At 40.4% G+C, this 26,540-nt stretch overlaps 1 protein-coding gene across 3 annotated transcripts in view; it reads left to right on the top strand.

Annotated features, from left to right (window-relative positions):
• The window catches only part of tagapb (T cell activation RhoGTPase activating protein b), a 31,776-nt gene extending 6,153 nt beyond the window's left edge, over positions 1-25,623 (top strand). The window contains exons 1-14 of one of the 3 annotated variants that reach the window (XM_036582212.1): positions 643-658; positions 1,112-1,197; positions 1,611-1,781; positions 9,781-9,945; positions 14,627-14,668; positions 16,091-16,175; positions 16,313-16,366; positions 16,634-16,700; positions 17,987-18,147; positions 20,122-20,283; positions 20,685-20,794; positions 21,987-22,167; positions 22,833-22,941; positions 23,805-25,623. In XM_036582212.1, coding sequence (XP_036438105.1) covers positions 1,157-1,197; positions 1,611-1,781; positions 9,781-9,945; positions 14,627-14,668; positions 16,091-16,175; positions 16,313-16,366; positions 16,634-16,700; positions 17,987-18,147; positions 20,122-20,283; positions 20,685-20,794; positions 21,987-22,167; positions 22,833-22,941; positions 23,805-24,943 — 2,487 coding nt within the window. In that variant the 5' untranslated portion in view covers positions 643-658; positions 1,112-1,156 and the 3' untranslated portion in view covers positions 24,944-25,623. Of the gene's footprint in view, positions 1-642; positions 659-1,111; positions 1,198-1,610; positions 1,782-9,780; positions 9,946-14,626; positions 14,669-16,090; positions 16,176-16,312; positions 16,367-16,633; positions 16,701-17,986; positions 18,148-20,121; positions 20,284-20,684; positions 20,795-21,986; positions 22,168-22,832; positions 22,942-23,804 lie in introns of those variants that run through there. The other 2 variants (XM_036582211.1, XM_036582210.1) reach the window with 2 other exon arrangements.
• Positions 25,624-26,540: the final 917 nt, after the last annotated feature.

The raw sequence follows: 26,540 nt of genomic DNA, 5'->3' as shown, positions 1-26,540 counted from the left end.
GTCAAACAACAGATTTCATATAGTTCTTTTCTTACGTCCGTCCCATTTTATGCAGTACATCCTGAATGTAATACTATTGTCTGCTTTTATAAGCCTCTGTTTTGTCTTAGTGCTCAGTTGGCTATAATCCATGCAAACGACAGCATATTGTTTTTCATGGCGGTGCTGGAACAAGTGCTCATTGTTTTGGGTTGAATGACTGTCCCAGAATGCAACGGTGCGGATGAGGGGTCCCCATCCAGGATGCGCTGTAATTAAGCTGCGCGACAGTGTTTTGCATTCAGCAGCTGATCCACATCCAGTGTAATTATTTGGCAGTGACATGAGAATTAATGGGCTTATTTGTCACTTACCAGCACAAATACAAGCAGACAGTTTTGTTTGTTTAGCTGTTTAGTTGGTGAAACAGAAATCAGCCCTTTAGCCAGAAGTGGGCAGTAATGTGTTAGAAATGCCCTAGCGAGGGTAATTGGGGAAATTGGGAAACTTCAGCCCAGTTAAAGGCCATTCTCATTGTTTACTCACTGTGTGCCTGCTGGCTGTGGTGAAATATCTAACAGGCGTTTATGTTACGAAATTCTGTGTTTCAAATCTTGTCAGAGACTTTAGAAGTGCAGAATTCAGCGAGAATGCCTGCTTTACTGACGTGACTACTGAAGTGAGTACATCAGACTGTGAAGGGTGTTGATAAAACTTTTACTATGAGTAATACAGTGAATCATCTACAATGTATGCAAAAGTCTGGGTGCCCCTGCTCAAACTATGTGTCGTGTTGATTTTCTAAGTGAAAATAAGTGAACGCGTCCTCCGCAGAGAACACATTTCAGCACATTTTAATACACAATTACTGTTTGTTTGCTGAATTAAAAAAATATGCAAAAGGTATGGCACATATTTTATGTTCTATTCTTTTTCTAGATCTTTTCTCGAACTTTTTTAGACCCTAAGATCTCATTTGATTTGACTTGACTACAGCTGCTTGTAATAGCTGTTAGTCACTTCATATGTATTACAGTGTTGAATTAGTGAAGGCTGATACTCTTTTAGTCTGTTATTAACTCTTTATAATGCTGCTGCAGTACAAACACAGTGTCCTCTTGTTTTAATTTAGCACCTGCGCAGTCTGGCCCAGAGGAGACGGTCAGCACCCACCCTGATGTTTGGAAAGGCGTTGGGAATGCCCTGGTCCCCTATAAGGTATAAACCAGTATCACTCTAATGTCTTTATGAAGTCTCATTAAGGATGGGTCATTGTAAAGGACTACTTTCAGTTCCCAGTTTTATGTTCTTGGTCATTTGTGCTCAGTGTGTCCACCAGCTTCTATTCTTTTCAGGAGACTCAGTTTCAGTTTCACTCTTACAAAGTTCAGTCTTAGAAGTTGATTTAGCATTTTCTCATTGAAACACATTCAATGATGTTGAGGTCTGGACTCTGGGGTGGTCATTCCATTGTTCTGAGAACACCAGCAGCTTCTTTGTTTGATATACCTTTGACAAACCAACTAGGGCCATTTACCACTATTTAGTGACCCAGATAAATGAGGTAAATGGCCCAAGTTGGTTTGTTTTTAACTGAGAATGAAGCTGTGTGTTGCTGTTGTGCTGTACAGGGAGGAGGCCCCATTCCCCATTTCTGTGGAGCAGAGCCCATTTGTGCTCGGTTTGGCCACTGAGGACTCTGAGCTGCTTCTGGATGACATGGTCCAGCTGACTGAGGGACTGAAGACCAGAGAGAGACATCTGTTTCTTCTCAGTGATGTGCTGGTCATCGCTAAGCTGAAGTAAGTTTTAATGATGTACCTCACATACTTTTTCAATCTAGTAATAGTAATCTTATTAGAAACACTTTGTACTTCCACTAACTGGCCACTTTATTAGTAACACCTACCGTGTACGTCCACTAACTGGCCATTTTATAAAAAAAAAACCTCCCTTGTACTTCCTCTGTTTCGCCACTTTATTAGAAACGCTGACCCTGCACTTCCACTATCTGTTCAATTTATTAGAAACACCTAACTTGTACCTCCACTAACTGGCCACTTTATTAGAAACACCTACCTTGTACTTCCACTCACTGGCCACTTTATTAGAAACACCCATCTTGTACTTCCACTCACTGGTCACTTTATTAGAAACACCTACATTGTACTTCCACTCACTGGCCACTTTATTAGAAACTTTATTGTACTTCCTCTGTTTCCCACTTCATTAGAAACACATACCCTGTACGTTCAACAGTAACATCTCGCTGGCGATCCATTCGCTTATGTTTGGCCCTTTTAACTGATTCAAGGTGGGCATCCATGTCCATGTTGGTCAGTGAAATGGATCAATATGTGTAATTTGAGCTTTCTGTGCGCTTTTGTGTTTCCTATCACTATAAAAAAGCGTTGTGCTGCCTTTATTGTTGGATGCACTGCGGTAGTTTCACTCATTCAAGTGCAATTCACATTGCTATAGAAACACTTATTATTGATTTGCATTGATTTAGCAAATTGACAAACGGCCGCTGAAGCGTGAAGTACATATTTTCAGCTTTGTTATATCATATTAATAATAAACGCAAAACAGGAAAAAGAAATCACATTTTTAAAGGAGAAGAGTAGAATAAACAGCACAAATAATCACTTATTGCATTGGGGTTAATATGTTGAGTTATGACAAATGCAGAAACAAACTCATTTGTGTAAAAATACATTTTGGAAAGCCATGTCTCTGAACTCTGTACAGAAAGGAGCCTTCTGAGCCTCTTTTTCTCTTTATAATAGCTGCACTGTCTCTGCCTGAGGCTCACTGAGCTGTGAGTGTCTCGTGTCTCTCACATTTGCTCAGAGTGACTTGAGCCCGCTCAGACACAGGAAATGCATCTTAAACCAAAACGCTTCTCGTCTGATCAGAGTGTAAGACGGTATTTCAGCTGCTTCCTCCTCAGCTCTCGGTGTGGCACTCTCAGCGGTGTAAGTGTATACAGTGCCAAAGTGTGCGTTTTTTTTCTGTTCTGTCTCAACTGCTGAGCTGCTGAGCTGATGATTCAGGCTGATAATTTCACTGTTTGTTCATGCAGTAAAATGTCTGGTGCTATATTAACCTTTACTGTCTGTTTCTATACAGCAGAACACAGGAGAATTCGCTGCTTCGGCTTTTAGTGGATTTATGTCTCACCACATGCTTGATTACAGGGCTTGAGAATTTATGTCACATTGCACTGGATTGTGGGATTGTTCGGCCATATTGGCAGGGTTCATTCTTCGTTTACATACTGCCTATACTCACATACACTCCGATACCTCAAAGAGATCAATATTTTACTGTGTTTTTTGCAGAATTTCCCTCGATTGTCCATGTTTCTGACTGCTTGCCGACCACAGCCACGCCATACATAAAGAGAGTTTTGTCTAACAATTCGCTCTAAGCCTCACTATGTCTTGCTTTTTCAGCCGTCAGGGCTGGACTTACTCAGTACTTCCTAAACTAACAGAACACAGCTATCTCTGCCTTCATAATACAAGTCCTTCTCAGAACAACCCAGCTAATAAATGCTAGAGAACTAATACTCTAAAATTGACATGCAAAACATTATGAAGATGCTACAATATTTTAGCATGTTAGCGTTTCTTTTGATGATTAAACTGCTTCTTTTTATCCAGTCAGGCCACCTCTACAGAAACAATGGATTTGATATGTCCACCCTCAGTTGTTTCTCAAAGGTGCACTTTGGTGACATGTTTAGACACTGGGCAGCACATCAACATGATAACTGCAAAGATTTGCATCGTTATTTATCTACCTTCATCTGCATTGTGAGCACCGCCACAAATCAGCTAAATTTAGTAAAAAAATCAAATCACTGATTGATTCTCCTGGATGTGTACAGGACTGAATGGCAACCCTTTTTTATGTCTTTGTATGTTAAAAAGTGAATCAAATGAAAAGAAAGTGCATCTTAACACATACTATATAATTAAATGTATAAATATACACTATATTGCCAAAAGTATTCGTTCGTCTGCCTTCACACGCATATGAATTTGAGTGACATCCCATTCTTAATCCATAGGGATTAATATGATGTTGGCCCACCCTTTGCAGCTATAACAGCTTCAACTCTTCTGGGAAGGCTTTCCACATTTTTAACCATTCTTCCAGAAGCGCATTTGTGAGGTCGGACACTGATGTCTAATTCATCCCAAAGGTGTTCTATCGGGTTGAGGTCAGGACTCTGTGCAGGCCAGTCAAGTTCTTCCACACCAAACTCGCTCATCCATGTCTTTATGGACCTTGCTTTGTGCACTGGTGCGCAGTCATGTTGGAACAGGAAGGGGCCGTCCCCAAACTGTTCCCACAAAGTTGGGAGCATGAAATTGTCCAAAATCTCTTGGTCTGCTGAAGCATTAAGAGTTCCATTCACTGGAACTAAGGGGCCGAGCCCAAATCCTGAAAAACAGCCCCACACCATAATCTCCCCTCCACCAAACTTTACACTTGGCACAATGCAGTCAGACAAGTACCGTTCTCCTGGCAACCGCCAAACCCAGACTTGTCCATCGGATTGCCAGATGGAGAAGCGTGATTCGTCTCTCCAGAGAACACGTCTCCACTGCTCTAGAGTCCAGTGGCGATGTGCTTTACACCACTGCATTCGACGCTTTGCATTGCACTTGGTAAGATAAGGCTTGTATGCAGCTGCTCGGCCATGGAAACCCATTCCATGAAGCTCTCTATGCACTGTTCTTGAGCTAATCTGAAGGCCACATGAAGTTTGGAGGTCTGCAGTGATTGACTCTGCAGAAAGTTGGTGACCTCTGCGCACTATGCGCCTCGGCGTCCGCTGACCCCACTCTGTCATTTTACGTGGCCGACCACTTCATGGCTGAGTTGCTGTCGTTCCCAATCGCTTCCACTTTGTTATAATACCACTGACTGTTGACTGTGGAATATTTAGTAGCGAGGAAATTTCACGACTGGACTTGTTGCACAGGTGGCATCCTATCACGGTATCACGCTGGAATTCACTGAGCTCCTGAGAGCGACACATTCTTTCACAAATGTTTGTAGAAGCAGTCTGCATGGCTAGGCACTTGGTTTTATAAACCTGTGGCCATGGAAGTGATTGGAACACCTGAATTCAATGATTTGGATGGGTGAGTGAATACTTTTGGCAATATAGTGTATATAAATGTACATTTTTATTTGGACAGCCATGACATTGTAGAGTGAGCATACAAGACGCAGCAAGAAATGCCCAGTCCAGCGCTAACCCAATACATAACGCTGGGAAGTGATAATGCGGGAGGACACAACATTCGAGGAGGCTAGACACTTCTAACCAGTAGTTGACTGCAAAGCCCACCTTCCTCTGACACAATTTACACCAAGCAACACAACTACACTAATAACAACATAAGCATTAGCAGCAACAGTTACAGTCCCTCTCTAAGCCAGGAGTGCGGCCATGCAAAGTGACCCTCAGCAGCGCAGCCCACAATATGCAAGCATTACCTCCATTTTCATTCACTGACTTTTTCCCAACCGGTGCGTTTAACTGCCTGTTTGCACAGTTTACAAACGGATATTCCCGGGAAGATTTAACTTTGTTCATTTACTGTATATTTCACTCAGCTACTGCATATTTAATTGTGTTAACTTACTGACATATTTTATTCAGCTACTTCATCTCAGTTACTTCATATACTTCACATACTTCATACTTTAGTTAGTTCACATAGCCGCTGCAGATTTAACCAGAAAGCATTCATGCCATCTTTGATTTCACAGTTACTGGAGTATTTCACTCATTTTTGGCCCTTTTCGCACATTGTCTGGCATATTTCATTGTAGTAGCCTTTTAGCAAACACTGCTTGCCCAGCTATTAAGCAAAATAATGATAATATTACTGTACTATGCAATTCTAAACTCCACAAATATCCATATTTTTACACTCGAGGGCAGTCAGTCAATCTAAAATCTTTAAGATAAACATGCAAAAATGCTAATTGTCTGACACCTCAGCTAATATTACTAGCCTAGCCACAGCATACCTTCACCTCGCAACTTTTAGCTGGAAAACAGCACATTCTGAAACATTTTTGAACTAGTAGTCGAGTCGATCCACATGCTAGTCAGCTCTGCCAACATATTGTAGGGGTGGTGCAGTGAGGCCCATGGCGAACGCCATAATATTTGGTGAGTCCATGGGATTTCAGATCAGCCAAAACAAGGAAAGCAAGTAGGAAAGGAAGATTCATTTAACCATTCTAACCGAGCCTGGACTAAATAACCCTCCCACTATGGCAGACCACCCATAAGACACAGCATCATGACATCACATTCACAAGCACTATAATATAATAATATAATTCTGTAGAAGGCCACTATCTGCAGATCTTAGATCGCGTGCCGGAACATAAACAGACAGACACTCCGTGATGTAAGCAGGTGCTAGGTTGTTTTGAGCTTTGAAGACTAGTAGCAGAACCTTGAAGTCTATCCTGAATGATACAGGCAGCCAGTGCAGTTCTTTCAAAACGGGAGTGATGTGATCTCTCTTTTTGTTTTTGTTAGGATGCTGCTGCATTTTGTACAAGTTGTAAGGGATGTGTTAATTCTTAGGAAGTCCAGCAAGAAGAGCATTACAGTAGTCAAGTCTGCTTGTAACAAATGCATGAACAAGTTTCTCTGCATCGCTCTGAGATAGAAAAGGCTGAACTTTAGTGATATTTCTTAAATGATAAAAAGCTACTTTAGTGACCGTGTTTACATGTGGGGTAAAAAGCTCAGAGTCTAAGATCACACCCAGGTTTCGTACTTCAGGTTTGGTAGATGAAGCTAAAGAACCAAGTTTCTCAAAAATCATTTTTCTCTGAGTTTCTGTACCAACAATCAGTAATTCAGTTTTTTCATGATTTAATTGTAGAAAATTTTGCCACATCCACTGAGAAATATCTGACACACAGCTGGTTAGTCTGTCTGCAGAGTCTTGATCTTCAGAAGGAATAGAAATGTATAACCGGGTGTCATCAGCATAGCTATGAAAATTTTTACTATGTTTCCTAATAACATCACCTAGAGGTAGCATGTACAAAGAGAAAAGCAAAGGTCCTAAGACTGAACCTTGGGGGACTCCACAAGAAATGGCAAATCATTTTGATGAATGATTTCAAAGTGAAACCATGAACTGCCTATCATATTATTAAATATGATTTAAACCATTCTAAAACTGTGCCTGAGAGGCCGACCCAGTATTCAAGACGCTGGAGTAAAATCTTGTGGTCAACGGTATCAAAGGCTGCACTAAGATCTAATAAAACCAAAATAGAAGGATTTTGTGCATCAGCGCTGAGCCTGAGGTCATTCATAACATGAATCAATGCTGTATCTGTACTATGGTTAGAACGAAAACCTGACTGAAACTTCTCATATAAACTGTTTGATATTAGATACGTATTTAGCTGTTTGAAAGCAACTTTTTCTAAGACTTTACTTAGAAAAGGTAGGTTTGAAATCAGTCTAAAATTATTTAGTATGGAAGGATCCATGCTACTCTTTTTTAGCAGAGGCTTCACCAGGGCAGTTTTGAAAGCATCTGGAAAAACACCTGTTGACAGAGAACAATTTACAATGGTTAAAACATCATTGTGAACACAATCAAAAACCATCTTAAGGAATGAAGTAGGAACAGGGTCACGATCACATGTGGATGAACTTAGTTTGTTTAAAATAGTTGTGAGCTCCTCATAGTTGATAACAGAGAAAGATGTCATTACTGATGTAGGTGACCTATCAGGGACATTATAGGAGCTTGTTTGCGTCTGCTGAGCTACACCCTGTCGTATCAGGTCTATTTTATTTTGGAAATGAATTGCGAACTCTTCACAGATATTAGAAGATAAATCACCATGAGACGCTCTAGCAGAGAAGTTAGGGTTAATTAGTCGGTCTATGGTGGAAAAAAGGATTTTGGTATTATTTCTGTGTCTATTGATTACACTAGAGAGATATGACTGTCTGGATATTTTCATAGCATTATTATAGACTGAGATCTGCTCTTTGAGAATATCATAGTGTACCTGCAGTTTAGTTTTCCTCCCTAAGCGCTCTGATTTACGACAATTTCTCTTAAGCTGGCGTATTTCCGCATTCATCCATGGATTTTTAAGAGTGCGCAAGCTTTTCTTCCTTTTTATTGGGGCGAGAAGGTCAAGGCTTTCCCGTAATCTAGCACTTAGATCGGAGACTAGATCATTACAGGATAGAGTCGTATCTGTATTCGCTGAACCATTATAAACAGTTTTAAACTTTTCAACTGTTTCTGAGTCTATGTAACGTGTTTTAAAGTAACTTTCAGGTACTTTCTTCTTTACTTCTAAGTTGATTTGAAAGAAAATACAGAAGTGATCTGATAAGAAAACATCCGAGATTTTGGACACCTTTGTTTTTAAACCTTTAGTGATGACCAGATCCAAAATGTGGCCTAGCTTGTGGGTAGAGCTGCCCACGTGCTGCTTCAAATCAAATGTCTCTAGAAGTCTAATGAATTCTAATGCATTACTATCTGAAGGACTATCGATATGTAAGTTAAAGTCCCCAGACAGAAGAATCTTATCATAGTTTGTGGACGCTACTGATAATAATTCCGCAATTTCTGACAAAAATTTACTATTTTGCTTCGGAGGTCTGTATATTACAATTATTAACACAGGTGTATCATTAAAAAGGTTGATTGCAACATACTCAGGAGACACGAATTCACCAATAGAGGTACTTTTGCAGATAAAGTCACTATTATTACTCCTCCTCCTCATCTGCCCTGTCTTACTGTATGCATAAATCTGTAGTTTTCAGGAGCAGCTTCAAGTAAAGTTGCTGTGCCATTATCACTAAGCCACGTTTCTGACAGAAATATAAAATCCAGCTTATGCTCCTTGATAAGATCTCGAATCAGCAGGGTTTTGTTATTAAGTGACCTTACACTGAGTAGAGCAAGGTTTAATTCTCTGCTAGTTACACTGTGTGTTTGGGGGGGACTGGTCTTTTTAAGGTCTACACAAATTAAATGATCAGGGTTATGACCGTGCACGGTTTTCTTTGATTTTTTAATTACACGGGGTTTGATGACCCTAATGACGTTTTTGGAGCAAAATCTCCCTACACAACTAGCTTTAGTGCTGAGACAGCAGAAACAGAGAGGAATGGCAGCAGTTAAGGGGACATCATCTATATCATTAAAGGCACTTACCTGTCTACTGATGATTCTACTTACCCGTCCGTTGTCTACTACATTTAAGTCCAGTCAGGCCTGGTGTAGTACTTTCTCAATATACATAGTTTTTCCAACATGTTAAACTTAGAAAAATAAATAAATAGAAATTGGGCACTAAAATTAGCAGAAAAATATTCAATCCTTGTGGAGTATGTGAACCTATTTTCACTTCAATCAACAAACCATGAAGTCTACTACATCTATAAAGCTCTTCTAAACCTAAACCTAACCTAAATCAATGATCGCCCACACCTGTACGCAAACATCCAAACCTAACCACTCACATCCTGTACATGACCTAGACATACACCTGTCTCTGACCTTAATCAGCCTTCCTCACCCACACCTGACACAATATGTTCTCCAAACCGTTCTTTGCGGCTAAAACATCCTATTTTCACACATAATGTGGCACAAGAGTCCCATTTTCTCATAATCACGGTATAATACACAGCAAGGCAATAGTAACATAGGTGCAAGAGATATTAATACATTTCTTTAATATGATTTCTCTCCTCAGGTCCAGTGCTAGTTACAGACTGAAGCATAGAGTCAACCTGGAGGACCTTTGGGTCTATGGATTCAAAAGTGAGGATGATGAAGTGGAGGATGAAGATGGAGAAATTGACCTGAAGACGACCGTCCTTCTGGCCTGGGCTCTCTCTCTCTGTCTGGTGTCTTTCAGGTGAGTCTGGAGCTAAAGGTTCATGTGTTGGGTGAATGAAAGATGCAGAAATGCATCCATATGCAGAAAAAGACACAAAAAGTATCACTTTATATTAACCAGTATATTTAGAAATGTCCCAGTCCCAGTTTTTCTCAGTTTTCCCAGTTTTCCCCTTTAATCCCAAATGCACATGCAGATGGTTTTTTTCTAGGGTTCTTTAGTAAAGAAAATGAACACTCAAAGATTTGCACAATTAAAGAGTTCTTTGCATCATGAAATCAGATTGATGATGAATGTGTTGTATATGGTTCTATATAGAACCTTATCAAAAGGCTTCTATGTAGCATCAAAAAGGGTTCTTCTATTGTTACAAGCTTGACATTTGAGTGTTCATGGTTCTATATAGAACCATTTTCTTTACTAAAGAACCCTTGAAGAACCATCCTTTTTTAAATGAGTGGAGTCTACAACACCACCTCTATTTATAGAGCCTGATTCACTCATCACTCATCATGTCTGCTATAGCAGGCTGGGAGTATTGGGCTGTCAAGCATGCACGCTCTTTAGAAGTTCGAGCGAACACTCAAACAGTGATCAGAAACGGCTCATTCAGTGCACTTCAGATCAGTAAGCGCTTTATCATGTATTGCTTAAACAGAGTAAAAAAAGGTTCTTCACACTCACACATCTCTTTTACAAAAACAGTTCACCAATTGAAAGATTTATTCAGCAACCAAAGTGGTTCTTTTATGGCATCGAACAAAGAACGCTTTATTTCATTTTATTTTATTTTATTTTTAGAGTTTATAAAAAAAGACTTCCATTGCATGTTAGCTACATTAGCCTTGTAACTTCAAACACCAGTCAGCTGTGACTGATTAACTATATTTCAGTTTAGTGGTAAAGCTGGGTAACAGTTTTTTGTGAACTGAACCATTCAGTATGATAACTATGTAACTGTGTAACTCGGTAGCTCCTTGATCTTTGTTGTTGATCTAAAACTACGTATTACTTTCCATAGCGCTCCTTTTCTCAGCCAATTTCAGGAAACAGTGTTTTTCAGTCCTTACACTGCATAGCACTGAGCACTGTTGTGGTTCAGATAAGATTCCCCTGTTGATTTGCTTTCAGCTGGAGAGCCTGATTGCATCTACTCATATCGTAAGAGGGTAGTTTCAGAAAGGCGGTTAATAAAAAGAAGAAGTAGACATTTGAAATTTCTGCCACAGGAAGCCAAACGCTGGACAGGTCACATGCCGACCAACCATAAAGGGATATTCCGCATCACATGAGGGCTCTTAGCGTAAAATCGGCCTTGTATGGGAAAACAAACAGGGACTTTCTGGCAGATGCCACCAAAATGCCGCTGTAAATGTTAAGGTCAGAGTTCAGTTTAGTTCAGTTTCATTTATATTATTTACATTTTGTATCTAAACACTATGAGTCATTTAATATTTATACTAATTCATTTGCTTTCATTTTCATTTACTTCTGATTTTCACACTGACTGGATCAGATACAATGTGGTCAGTTATGGTCTGAAGTTTCTATCTATTAAAAAATGAACAATAGTAGAGGAAAGTTGGGCAAAGCATCATATTGTTTTTTGCTTAATGACTTGTAATATTTTTACACAAACAACATACACACCTTTACTACAAATTCAAATGTAGGCCCAATTCCATTTCTTATTTTTACCCCTACTTCTTGTTTTTGAGTGTCACCTGGCCCCTTGGAACTGAGTTACAAGGGGTAGTGGTTGAAATCTTCCCCTACGAAATGGGACACCCCTCAAATAAAAACATTGCTTCATTAACAGGCTGCTAGTGGTGCTCTGTAGGCAACGCTGCCAGTCTGCAGTGACAGCAGAGGAGGGTAAAGTGCAGCAACCACACTGCTGGGCTTTAGTTACATTTAGGCCATCGTATGCTTTTAAAGAGGGGGATGCAATGATTATTTATTATCACCCACTCCTAATTCTTCAGTGATATGAAGCTGAAGTCAGATACCCGCCAGCTTCTTGTTCAAATTTTCTTGTTTCACCTTAAGGGGAGCAGCAGGTATAATCCAGCACTTCAGGCATCAGAACTGCTGGACTATTTAAGGTGGAACAGGAAATTTAGCTAGCTAGCTAACGAGACAGTAACATAACATTAGCAAATATTTATTCTTGTTATGAAGAAAAGGACCGTAATACACTGAAATTACATTAAACTAAGATAAAACAACGGTTATCATAATTTATAAAATAGAGAAAATTTCTTTGGTCAAAAGTTTCTTTGGTCACTTGCACAGCTATCTTGCCAATACTCTGTTTGGAGTGTATCTCTGAAAAACCTCAGTTTGGAGGGCCATGTAGCCATAACACTTCACCCCACCCCTCTATGTCAACAAAAATCAGAACACCCTACCCCTAGATATGAAAGAGCTAAATGTAGGGGTAGGGCAGAGTGTTAGGGGTGAGTGGTGAAATGGGATTGGGCCATAGACTGTTGTGAGTGCATACAATTTATGAACTATTCGCCAAAAAGTGGAAATATGAGTTTACCCCATAGACGGGGTCATTATAACAGATGGAGGGACTAGTTGTAACAGTCACTATAAAAGTCTGGGAAATCAATGCAAACGCAGTTTACATTTACATTTACATTTACTAGCCACACAACAGGTTATTGTTTAGAAACACTGACGTGAACATCTGCACAATGACGTACTTTAGCCTGGCTAGTTCTCACTGCAAGTTTATATTCCTTAAAATGGTGCTACATTACAGCCACCCAGAGGGTGATTAAATTAATACAGGTGTAACTTTGTTATGGGAACATAAGATGACCAACAGCTTCCTCTTATTGTTAAACCTGCTTAACTACATAGAAAGAAATTGTGTTACATTTTGCTCTGTGTGATGTTGTGCCTAACAGACACAGTTCAGGCTTCATTCTGGCTGTTGCTGTTTTTAAGTATGGTATGTATGTTTACGTGTTTATAGATTACAGTGAGTCATACAGTGTCAGAAACCATATAATCATGTCTATTAGATATGTTTGAGAACTCATTATGACGCTAATTGCTGGGGTATAAGCTTCCATTGCCTGCCACATTAGCCTCATAGCTCCAGTGCTAAAACTAAAGAAGCAAACTTCAGACATGTGTCTTTATACCTTACAGACATGTGTCTGTATACCTTACAGCTCAATGAAACAACGGTCCATTCCTTCTGACAAGTGATGAAATCAATAGCAGTTGTCTCATGTATACCTTGTAATGTAAGGTAAAGGCTATAAGACCATCTCCAAGCGGCTTAATGTTACTGTGACTACAGTTGCAAATATTACACATTCAAGTGTAGCCAATCTCCCTGGATGCAACAGCAAGAGGAAAATTGACTCTAAATTGAACAGAAGGATAGTGTAAATGGTAGACAAAGTGTCAAGGAAAACTTCCAACGAGATACAAGCTGGACTCGGGTCAAGGTTGATCACTGTCTGATCACACCATCTGTCATTTTTATGAGCTACAGTGGGCACCATCAGGAGGGGTCTTTTCAACTCCACTGTTAAAAGAAAAAAAAAGCCAGACTGTAATTTGCTAAAATGCATATTGAAAAGCCACCGTGCTTCTGGGAGACACTTGAGTCAAGTCAGCTCTATGTTCACAGATGAAGCTTTCAAAGAAAAGAACACCTACTGTGAACACACGGAGGAGGCTCGGTTATGTTTTGGGGCTGCTTTGCTGCGTCTGGCATGGGGTGCCTTAAATCTGTGCAGGGCACAATGAAATCGTAAGATTATCAAGGCATTCTGGAGCGAAAGGCACTGCCAGAAAGCTGTGTCTCAATTGCAGGTCATGGGTCCTCCAAAGGGATAATGACCCAAAACACAAAGATAAAAGGGCCTAAGTAGTGAAAAGACCAAAACATTAGACTTGTGTTGAAGATCTATGAAAAGAGCTGAATCATGCAATCTGGAGAAGACATCCTTCAAACCTGAGACAGCTGGAACAGTTTGCTCAAGAAGAAAGGGCCAAACTACCTGTTGACAGGTGTGTGATGCTTATATGTAAAGACGTATGATGTGGTGAGAAAAACTCCCAACCCAACACCTCTGACTTTTAAACGATTTTTTCAGTCTTAACTGGCGACTGATAGCAGCGCACACTCACCATATTTTAGCCTGTTTTTATTCTCACTCAATAATGTGACTTCATCCGGTTTGGAGTTGTGCTCTGCTCTTCTCTACTTTGTCTGTCCCTATGTACTCATCCAGTCAAGTACTTGTATGTATAAAATGTTGTGAAAGGCACCAACAAGTGCTATATGGAGCTCTAGATGTCCTTTATTTTCTTACCAAATGACACAGTGACCCCCGGTAAACACTGACTATGATGAAAATTTCCAAAATCTGTACACCCACTCCACACCACCTATCACCGAGCGTCCTTCCTCCTGCCCTTATTAAAACCTCAAACCTCTCAGGTGTGGCAGCATCACAGAGGGAGAATTTCCACTTGTCGACAGAGTTTCTCTCTGAAAAGAGGAAGTGGCGGTGTTGCCATGACGCTGCTTCCTGTGTCTGTGACTTGGTGAAGTTTCCTCTTGTTTAAAAAGAGGGCGAGGGCTGCGAGGGCCCAGAGGTGTGACTTCTGCTTCGTGAAGCCGTGTGGACTAGTAACTCATACCATGCTGTTATTTTACCTACAGTTTGCCTGAGGTTAAAGAACGCTGGTTAGATACTCTTCACAGGTAAGCACTGATCTATGATACCTCATTCATTACACATCATTTTTACTCATTCTGAGTTTTAATCTACTTGAAAGTGATACATTAACAAACAAAAATCAGTGTAGATCAGTATAAAAGTTAAACATGAGCTAAAATTCGAACACAGATTAACGTAAAGTATAAACATGAGTTAAACAACTGCTAAAATCATAAGAAGTGCTGGAAAGTTTGTGGCTGCACCATGTGGTACTTTGACTGGGGCTTCAGGACTGTATTCACTTCATTAATTGTGCAAGCATTGGTGAATATGATTTCTAGTATATCTCCATATTAGTAACTTAACAGAAGAAGGCAAAAGCTTTTTTTTTTAATTTTTCATATAAATTAATGTAAAATATTTTATTCCAGGTCATTCTAAAGCATTTCTGCTTTTCCATTCATTATAAAATTTTCACAAATGTAAAGGCTTTGAGAAAAGAAGAACAGAGATACATGATTTTGATATGACATGATGATATGCATGAGGCCAACATTTACAGTTTACCAAATGGAAGATTTATAACATTATTTTGATACTTTAGCATTTACAGAGTTCACTGTTCCCTGTAGTTGTGCCTGACAGATTTCCACAGCTTCCAAATGTCCATATCATGTTTATTAAAACAGCACAAACTTTTATAAAACAACACAAACTTTTATAAGAACCTGAATTTAAAGTAGCCAAAGAGTTTTCATTTTCTCTTGCTTTTGTCATTGTTGGTCTTTATTACTGGACATGTTGGCTCACCTCAGTCTGCTCTGTATACAGAGATAAAGTCACTGTTATTTATGTTTTGTAGCGGGTCATACATTTACGCTTGTGTTTACATGTTTATATTTAAATGCATATTTTGCCTTTATTTTTGTTTATCTCCTTAACAAGCCATGGACCCGCTGACAGGCCCAAAGTTTATTACACACTTCTATAACCTAAGAATAGCTCCATTAGTTTTCATTGAAGTCCCTGTAGTTACTGAATGATAAGCCTTAGTATGGAATAAACCTGGATTGTTAAGGGGTTAATTGTACATTCTGTGTAATTCAATCACTGGACTGCAAGTCAGAGTGAAGAACGAGAGAGAGAGAGAAAGAGAGAGAAAGAGAGATGGTGAGATAGATAGAAAGGGAGGGAGAGAGAAAGAAAGAGAGAAAGTGGTAGAAAGAAAGAAAGAGAAGAAGAGAGGAAAGCAGACAGAGAAAATGAGAGAGAATAAGAGAATGAGAGAAAATGAGAGAGTAAGCAAGCAAGAGATAAAGAAAGAGCAACGGAAGGTGACAAGGAAAACAAGGGAGGGAAAGAAAGAGAGTTGTTTTGATGTTATGTCACATTTAACCAAAACTCCAAGCATCGCCCATGTAAAACCACTTTGTTTACACGTAAAACGACTTTGCATATCATAACAGGAAAGTCAGAGAGGCGAGAAAGAGGACAAGCTGCACTTCTCCACCCCCCAGTGTCCTCATGAAGGTCCTGAGCAGCACCACCACTGTAAGTCCTGGGACGTTCACAACACTTACAGACTCGTCTCTCAGCTTTTTTATCCACACGCCGCTTGTAAATGTTATAGGTATCAGCATCTACATCACACATGGCTTATATTTCCCTTCTATGTTTGTCTTTTCTAGAATAAAACTCTAAGTGGAGGTGGAATGGACTCTTTCATTGAGTTGCCTCTTCATGTGAGTATTAGGCTTGTTTTCTTTCTGTTCATTAGTTGTGTTCAGTTTGTTTTCTTGTATGATTTGTGTTTAAGTCGTGTGTTTGAATGCGTTTGTGTGCAGCGTGTGGAACAACGTGAATGTGGTTATGTGTGTGTGTGTGTGTGTGTGTGTGTGTACTTTAGTCACATGGTGCACACACACACACACACACACACACACACACACACACACACTCACACATGCACACACACTTTGCCCACATACTCACCACTCAATCTTCTCCAGGGCAACAAGATCTCCGCCCTGCCCAAAGAGCTCTGCAAACAGGAGGCCCACACCGAGCCGAGCACGGGTGAGTTTGAACCAGTTTCAACACGGCTGTTAGAAACTGTACCTGTGGTTAGGGGCCCTCCAGAGAGCAGCAGTGAAACTGAGTGGGAGAGAAGAGAGAAAGAAAGAAAGAAAGAGAGAGAGAGAGAGAGGTGAAAGCAGAGAAAGAGAAAAAGAGATAGAAGGAGGACAGGAGGGGAGAGATGGAGGGAATGAGGGAGAATAAAGGAGGAGAAGAAGAGAAACAGATGGCGAGAAAAAAGGGTAGAGGGATGAGACAGAGAGAAAGTGAGATGAATGGAATGACAAAGGAAAGAGAGATGGGAGAGAGATCGACAATAAGAGAGATAGAAGGAGGAGAGAGTGAGAAAGACGGGAGAAAGCAGAAACAGAATAAGAGAAGAAAGAGAGATGGAGAGAAAGAAAAAGTGAGGGGGTGAGAAAAAGAAGGAGATGGGAGAGACAATGGGGGAGAAGGAGAGAAAGTGAGATGGTAAAAGAAAGAAAGAACAGAGTGAGATGAAAAGAGAGATGAAGATAGAGAACAAGAAAGAAAGAGAAAAGGGAAGCCTGAGAACGAAGAAGAGAAATGAGGAGAAAGAAAGAGAGAAAAATAAGACTGAGAAAAAGAGCTAAACAAGAGGAAAAGCTGGAGAGAAAGAGGAATGGGAAAAGAGACAAAGAGAAAAAACAGAGAGAGAGAGGGGGGAGAGAAAGAGAGAATAAAGGAGAAGGAGAGAAAGAGAAAGTAAGAGATAGAGAGATGAGCAGAGGGATAAAGAGAAAGAGGATGAAGAGAGAGAGAGAAAGGAACAGATAAGTGAGTAGAAAGATAGAGAGAGAAAGAAAAAGAGAGAGAGGGTGAAACAGTGGAGTAAATAGAGAGAATGAAAGAGAGAAACAAGTAGAGAGAGAGAACGAAAGAGTGAAAGGTAATAAGAGAGGTATGGGCAAGAGAGAGAGAAGTAGAAAAAGGACAGAGAAACAAAGAAATGGGAGAGAAAGAGAAAAAGAAAGAACAGAAAGAGTCAGGGGAGAGAAGGAGAGAAAGAGCGTTGGAGAAAGAGAGAGAGAGAGAGAGAGAGAGGAGGCTCATCAGAAGTGCATCAGAAAGAAAAGTTCACGTCTTTATTTGAAGTGCAAAGAGGCGTTTTGTGCTTTGAAGCTCTGAACCAGGTGATTAGCATCTTGTGGCTGTTAGAAAGTTCACACTTAATCGTCACCATCAGCCTCATCTGTTTACCTGATTCTCTCCCTGTCAGTACTGACGCACTAATGAACCCGTCTATCCTTTCATTGCTCCTCCAGCAGATCATGAAGGCAGCACTGGGACTAAGAGGGGCTTATTCTCCTTCAAGCTGAAGCGGAGCTCCACGCACACCGGCCTGCCCATACGCTCAGAGAACAGGAAGAGCCTGTTGTTCGGCCAGCCGCTGGCCAGACACGCCACGCTGCCCAAACCCATCACTGTACGTCCGCCTGCCTTTTATAGGCACTGTTTTTTTTGCTCTCTTTTAGTTCCTCTCTTTTCATTCATGCTGAAATGTCGGCCTGCGGAGCCATTTCCTCATTTCACATCTAGCATAGCCAGCTGAGCATCAAGCACAGACATCTATGCAGGGTTTCCTCATTCTGGCCTCTGGTATCATCTAACCTTGAACATAATCATCCCATTAGCACTGACGGCTCTGATTCAGGTTCAGCAAGAGAGTCAGGAGATGATTAGATCTCTTTCATGTACTCTCAGCGCTAAAAGCATATGTTTTGAACTGAAATACTGAAATAGTATGCGTATGACTCAAATTCCCGATAAGGCTTGTCAGGCCAGAGCGTCTCTCACGCTGCAGATATAACTAAGCAGGTTCAGCCACAGCTGTGCAGGAGCTTCACCGCAGATCTAATCGACAGGAGATAATATTTTCCATTTGATAGACTGTCAGTGCTCTACAGGGAGCAAACTTGTGTTTTTCTGTGCATTTCAGTGCTCACTTTCTATTTTAACATACTGGAAAAACATAAAATATAACAAGTGCTATAACTTTTGCACAGGCCACATTTTACATTTTAGCAAATAAACTTCAAACTGCCTTCTCTGTAGAGGAGAGAATAAAGGAGAAAGACAGAAACAGATGGTGAGAAAGAGAAGAAGAGAAGGAACAAGAAAGAATGTGAGAGAAGGAAAGATGCACAGAGTGACAGAGGGAAAGAGAAATGGAGATAAGGAACAGGACCCTCCTTTATTCTCCCCTCTACAGAGAGTGCCCAAGTTTATTTTGAATTTAAAATGTAAAATGAGGCCTGTGCAAAGGTTATGGCACATTTTATATTTTATGTTTTTACAACATGTTAAAAGCACTAAAGCACTAAAATGTGCAGAAACACACACGTTTGCTCCCTGTAGAGAACAGACAGTCTTTCACATAGTGTTACCCTGTTTTCACTTAGAAAATCAACAAAAACATGGAATTTGACAAGGGGAGCCCAAACTTGCTCACTACTGTATGACGTAATGTTTATAATGGCTTTCTGTTTTGCACCTATTGTTTGTCTTGAGTTTGTTGCTCACCACGTTGTTGTTTCTTGTTGACGTACATGTGCTGAGCTGAATCCAAACAGTGCACCAACATTGTTAAACAGCAATAATGAATGTTGAATAGCTCTTCTGTGTAGGAGCACATGTGTTTTGGATGTCCCTCAGTTGAACATTTTTTTAGTCAGTCACACTTACAGATTATATTTCAATGTAAAAAAAAAACTTTTTCCATCCTTGTAGGTGAGCAAGCAAGTGTTTTTAATGTGTTGGAATGCTGTTTGTTTATTGTGGCAGTTGTATAGGATTGTTTGTTGTGAAGAAAGCTGCAGCTGTGCTGTTTGTTTTTACAGCAGGGGGTTCACCCCTCATTGCTCGCTAGCAGCTCAACACAAAGCATTGGCCTGCAGCTTTGTGAAGCTAGTAGTGGGTAATTAGGTAGCTACACAAGCAATAACTAGAGTGAATTAAGCATTTCTCAGAGCACTTTTATTTGTGTATTATGCAATACTTGTGTGGAACCTTTACCTAAGCACTGGATGCCTATTTTCTTTTGATTCCTGTTAAAAAATGATAAATTAGCTCTAAATAAAGACAATTTCTGTAGCATAGAACTTATTTGAACATTGGGTCTGCGTTATTATCAGAGCTTCTAGACAATATCTAATATAATTAGACTGAGCCTTTAGATTGTCTTACCAGAGCACTAGCTAGATGTCTTCATATCAATCAGTGATGAGGTAGTGACTGTGGAGCTGATGAGGCTTAATAAGAGCTTTACAAGAGCATTATAATGACCCCCTGTACAAAAGTGCAACCATACCAAATCTTGAAAACATGACCCTTTACCCATTTATGTTCTTGTACACATTACTTCATTCTCATTCATTGTTCGTCCTCTCCTTTTCCTCAGGAGCTCCTCGTGCTGCTATGGAGGAAGGGTCCAGCCACTGAGGGCATTTTCAGAAAGGCCTGTAACAGTAAGAACCTCAGCGCAGTCCGTGAACAGCTGGACTCCGGGGCTGAAGTGGACATGGAGGCACTGCCTGTAGCTCTGCTGGTCGGGCTGTTGAAGGTAAGCATTATAATGGCACTGTGATCTTAAAGTGCTGAATTCAACTGAATTGATTTTGTAACATTAAAATGGCTTCTAATAATGTTCAATAAAAGATGTGCTTGTTATTTGACCAAAATAAATTTCTCAGGCCATTTTCAAATGTAAAAATCCTCAAAAGAGAAAAAACAAGCTAGGAGTATTGTTTTTATTGTATTCTACTACTGGGTAATTCAATTTCCCAGCTACATTTGTGTTTTCAGTATATTTCATTAATAATTTTCAATTGTACAAATATAACCAATTCAAATCAAATTCTGAATCATACCAAAATATTTTTGAATCATACACCAAAATTCTGAATCATACCAAAATATGTCTGAGTCATACCTGTCATATATCTGATCTTACTTAAATGGCAGACGTTCCTGAAAGAACTTCCAGGCAGCCTGCTGGTGGCTGAGTACTCTGATGAGTGGGTGGAGGCTCTGGAGAAAGAGGAGCCAGAGGAGAAGCAGAATGAGCTGAGAAGGTAAGCAGTTAATATTCACTTACCGAACTCACCTTTATCAGAAACATTTACCTTATAGCTCCACTATGTAGATGCACAGTTACAGACTGGATTCTGTCTGTTGCTGCACAGTTTATCAGCATCCTCTACCCCAGAAACTGACCATTCATGGACAACACAAACTGTACATAAACAGACGAACTACAGTCTCTAACTGTACACCAGCAAGGTGGAGCTACAAGAGAGGGGTTTCTGATAAAGTGGCCAGGGAGCATAATGAAACTATACTGACACAGCAAACATGGCAGTTAGTAAGCTGCCAAAATACTTCAAGAAAGCCCCTAACTTCACTACAATCAAAAAGGAGAACAGAAAGGGGGGCTTTCAAATGGACTTTTTTCAGAGAGAGTAAATTAGGGAAGAACCACATCTCAGAGTCAAAATGTCAGACAGACACTTCTGCTTTTTAGCCTTTAATCCTTAACCAGATGTTTTAAAGAAAAGAGTGCCAAACTGTTTTTCTTCAACAACCAGTGTTGTCGACTAAATCTTAAAGAGGAAATACATCATTTGTTCATAATTAAGTGGTTAAGATGTGAACAGAGTGATTCAGAGTGGTTTGGTGTGAAATGCTCTGTTCTAGAGAAACTTGCAGAGTCAGAATTGTTCACAGTGGTGGTGATAGGAACCAGACAGCCACCTCTAAAAGTTATTACATGAAATGGTTATGAATACACTGCCTGATGTCTGAGACAGTGATGAAAGTTTTGGCCTATTTTTAAAATACTTTCACGGTGGTGCATGAGGCAAAATAGTCCCAAAAGGAAACTATATTTTATCAGATTTACAGAGTTTACTATCATCAGCATTCAATATAAATCTCACATATAGGTTCACTGGTGGTTTGGACAGTGAATTCTTAAATAAATTGGCTAAATCTGCATTGTAAACCTCATGACCCCATGTAAATTGAGTCAGTAAGTTTCACACCACACCACTCTGAATGGCTTTATATCTCAATGATGTTGTAATGCACACATCTTTTAAAACTAAGTTGAGTTCCCCTTTCATTTACATTTCTTAGTGTATTTGTATATATTATATCCACCTCTGCGTCCATCACACTAAATGGATATTAAAGCTTCAAATCATAACGTGTGCCCGAATTTCCAGATGTGGACAAATGTATCTACATATCTGTCTATCTGTCTAGAATGATCGAAAAGCTCCCTGAAGCCAATAGCATCCTGCTGCAGTATCTGCTCTGTGTGCTCCACCACATCGCCCAGCATTCAGAGAGAAACAAAATGGACGGCAGGAACCTGGCGGTATGCATCGCCCCAAACCTCTTGCAGGACAGCAGCCAGCTGCTGGACGTCGTCAAGGTTGAAAAGGTTAGACTACCTGAAGTTTCAGTATTACTAATGCATTTCACATCACCTGAAGGCTCAAAGTCTCAGTATTACTAAGCTGTTCAGATCAAAGCCTGAGAGCGCAGTGCGCCTGCTGTGGTTTCTGATGCATGAAAACCCACAACATTCTAGTTTTCAGAAATGGCACAAGATTGTTTTTGTTTGCTCAGGTATGAGAACTTGGTATGTGTACACTTAAAGATGAAAAAATACTGAGAAAATGTGCTATGAGAACAATTAAATTGGGGCAGAACACAAAAAGATCACACTGCGTTTGCTTTCACTGCGACAGGAAACAATCAGCCACGTATCTGTATCAGATCTGTGGGCGAAATGCTCCTGAACTCTCCTCAGGACTATATGTTCAGCACTGCAGTGGAAATATTCAGCCCATTTTTAGACATTAAAATCCAACAGCTATTCAGACCTGCAGTCTTTTCAATACTGTGCTATTTACAGCAGCAGTTTTCAGTTTCAGTTCCAGGGACTGGGTTTATTTTAGCGCTTTCCCTCCAGCTCTTTGTGAATGTCAGGTGTGCTAGAACAGGAAAACCCCCCAGTATACCCAGATGCACTGTATATAGTGTGTACCATATACAGCAGCTCTATTTACTGTCCTAAAGGTACTCTCCCTTTCTCTGTTTTAGGTGACAAAGTTAACCCAGTTCCTGATTGAAAACTGTGTGGAACTCTTTGGAGAAAAGATCCTGACTCTTCTCGGGGACCCAGAGGAAGAGGAGATGGGAGATAACTCAGGTAACTTGGCCACTTGGGAGCCACTTCATGATGTCTTACTCAATCAGGGGCCTGAATGTAAAAAAAGAGAAACACAAAGGAACTTCAAGGTCCTACTCATAAGATTTGTCCATTTAAAACCCTGTAAAGCAATTTAAAATGACTGCTCTGGGGTGTTTTTAACAGTTTCAAACACTAAATGAGTCACTACAGGTTTCTGAACATTAGTCCGCCCTCACATTCACATCATGACAGATGTGTACATTTCAAAATAAGTGCACTGTTTTGGCTTTTTACTTGTAAACAACTTAATTATAAATAACAGCGAGATTTTTTTTTATAAAAGCAGAAGAGAAGTGCAAGATCTTAAAGTATTTGAAAAAAAAAAAAGTTTAAAATATTTAAGAATTGCAAAACAGAAATCAGAAAGCCAACTAAATTATGATAATAAAGAGGAATTCCACTTATTTTTAAAAATTCCTGCATAATTCAGTAGTTGAGATGTCAAAGTCATTTAGAGTGGTTTGATGTGAAATGGTTCATTGTAGAGACTTTACAAGACTATTTTGCCTTAAACACCATGTACATACAGTATCTCTTTCCATGAATGGATTTTCAGAAAAAATGCATTTTATTTTAAAACAATGTCTCAGACATGGGCAGAGTATTCATAAACACTTCATGTAATAATGTCCTGTGAGAGAGCTTTTAAAGGTGGATATCTGGTTCCTATCACTGCCACTGTGAACAATTCTGATGTCCAAAAGTTTATCTCTTTAATTCTGCAGAAATATTGTGAAATGGTCAAAAAACACCATGTAGAAAATGTAGAGTTTTAACTGAGAAGAAAAAGAAATTCATATTTTGACTTTGGTTTTATGCAGACTCCATGTCTTCACACCAACATGACTCAGCTTACGACAGCACAGACCCTGATGGCGACGGAGAGAGCGGAGAGGCGCTGGGGCCACAGGAGGAGGAAGAGGGGGCTCTGGGTAACTGCCAGATCAGGATCGAGTGCACTCTGGTACCCACCTGCTCCTCAGACACCATATTCCACCCCAAACCCTTCAACCGACGTAGCTCGGAGCCCACCATCTTCCCCTCAGCGGCTATTAAGAGCCTCCGAGGCCTGGCGCGTAGCCAAGACGACTGCTCCTCTGCCAGAGAGGAGTACGAGGATCAGCCGCTGAAGAAGCAAATCTCAGACGACTCTTTCTTGCACCCACACAGCTGCCATAGGCTACTGACAAGGAAGCTGGTCGGCAGCCTCAACATGGACGCCATGGTTAATGGCACCAGGTCGGCACCAATTTCCAAGGCCTGCTCTTGCTCTTCCTCTTGCTCTCTGGAAAGCGCGGCCTCGAATGTGTCTGAAACCTCCGTGTTCATGGTGGCTAGCTCCCCTGCGCCATCCCCAGGCAGCGCAAGAAAGAGTCAAGCCTCATCCAAGCCCAGAGCAGACACAAATAAAGCAGATGTGGACTCGAGGCGCCATTCTTCTCCTTTCAAGAGAGCTAAAAGCCTGGGAAGCTTCTCCACCACTAGGGGGAGCTCTAAGAAAGCAGACTGTCAGAAAGATGCTGGGTTTTCATGTGGGACTCTTCAGGAAGATTCGCAGAACGAAGCTGAGGGTCCGGAGGAGCCCGTGAGGCGCCAGCGCCCGCTCTCCGCCATCGAGGTTTTCCAGCACGTAGACAGTCGAACTCCTAGCTGCCCGCCATCCTACGAGCAGGCTGTGCTTTCTGGGACCCTGCCGGCCCCACCTCAGTACCGAAAAATGACTGTGCATGAAGCCAGGAGGTCTCGTCCCATCTCCATGAACGATTGCATCTTGGACTCTTGCCCTACTGCCCAGTTGGACTCATTTGAACTTTCAGACCATAATGTGGTTCCGCAGGGGTCATTCAGGCAGAGAGCCATGTCTGAGTCAGTAGCCCGCTCAAGGATTGAAAAAGTGAACCGTAGATGCAGTCAACCCGTGTTCGAGGAGTTTTCCTATGCAAAGGAGTCTTACGTGTAAATGGTTGCATGTTTTTCTTAAGCCCTGTTGGAGTTGGATTAGTTTTCCTGGAGGAGGTTTTGTAATATACTGTGGATTGGCCAGTTGGCTCAGGATAATGACTATACTGCTATTACAGAGGGAGCTTTAGGCTCAGCAAATAACAGAAGACCATTCACACCATAATTATGACTGTCAGACTGTACAGACTGCACATGCTGCAGATTCAAGCTGGATTGAAATCAGTCCACAGTTATTACTGCCAGTCTGTAAAAACTACACACAGCAGATTCATACTGGATTAAAATCACAGGTCTCATTGCTAATCACTAAAGTTGTAGTACCTACCTAATTAAAACTCGTCCAGCTCCAGTAGAGCTTTACATTGTGTGCACATAGCGATACATTATCTTTCCACAATGCGCATGTATCAAGTTGGCACCTTTGATTTAGTGCAGTGTTCTTTGTAAAAGCTATTTAATATGCTAATGTAAAAAAAAATAATAATATTTTTTGAAATACTGCCAGTGTGAAGCTATGTAAATAGATTTAATGCAAATTGTTTATTCTTAGTTTTTTTCTGTACTGGCCTTTTTGGACACTTGTATGATAGCACTTGTACATTAATTATTAGAGATGTCTGTGGTTTTTATATGTTCTCCTCCCACTTTCCTTCACTACAATAAACATCATTGCCTTCATTTTTGAGTTCATCTTTGGGAGTTTGTTCACACCTCACCTCCACCCACAGTCAGAGCGTACAAGACTCTTGGGTGCTCTTTCCTTTGAAGTGTCAGAGCTCTTAAAGCAACAGTTTGGTTAAAAAAAATCAAATATATAAAAATAAGTGTATTTTTTTCTTTTAACTGGAGGTAGTCAATAAGACATTTGTGTTAAAATTAGTTTTTATTTGTTTTTGCACTGGAGCTATGAGGCTAAAGTCCCTGCCAGAAAAACTAACATAGACCAGCATTCAGGGTCACCAGCGATACAAGCATATGTTGTGTTTTGAAAGCTGGTATGCTGGTCAACCAGCATGTCCATGCTGGGTGATCAGCTAAACCAGCACTAGACCAGCATAGACCAGCTTAGACCACCATTTGCTGTTTTTTATCAGCAGGGGTAGCAAGTAATTGAAGCTGGTACATCTCACTAAGTAGCATTTGTGTTCTACATGTTTGTTTTTTCTTTTTTAGTTAGAGGTACGAGCCTATAATGAGGGGCATAAGCTTACTTGTTAGCTATTAGTCTCACAGTTCCAGTGCTAATGAAGTAAACCTAAAATGCTAACTGCAGGCCTAAATCATCACATAGCGGCCTCAAACCATGTTGAATTACAATCTCTAATAGACTTGCTTATGTGTTTTTTGACACTGTGTGACATATTGTTATCTATAAACATGGACAAAGGTGCACTGCCTAGCCAGCAGCAGCCATCATGTTAGCTTCCATTAGTTGTTAGCTATATTAGCTCCAGTATGTATAGCTATATGTAGCTCCAGTGCAAAACTAAAGGAGCAAACTTCAAACACCAAAAATGTGTAATAGCTGATCACCTATATTTGGGGAAAGGAGAAAACTGCCTAAATTTGAATTGCACACCGTATTAGAATTAGCC

This window comes from Colossoma macropomum, unplaced genomic scaffold (genome assembly GCF_904425465.1).
Source record: "Colossoma macropomum unplaced genomic scaffold, Colossoma_macropomum, whole genome shotgun sequence".
NCBI lineage: Eukaryota > Metazoa > Chordata > Actinopteri > Characiformes > Serrasalmidae > Colossoma > Colossoma macropomum.
Note: the sequence above shows the minus strand (reverse complement) of the source record. Positions and strands in the feature narration are given on the sequence as shown.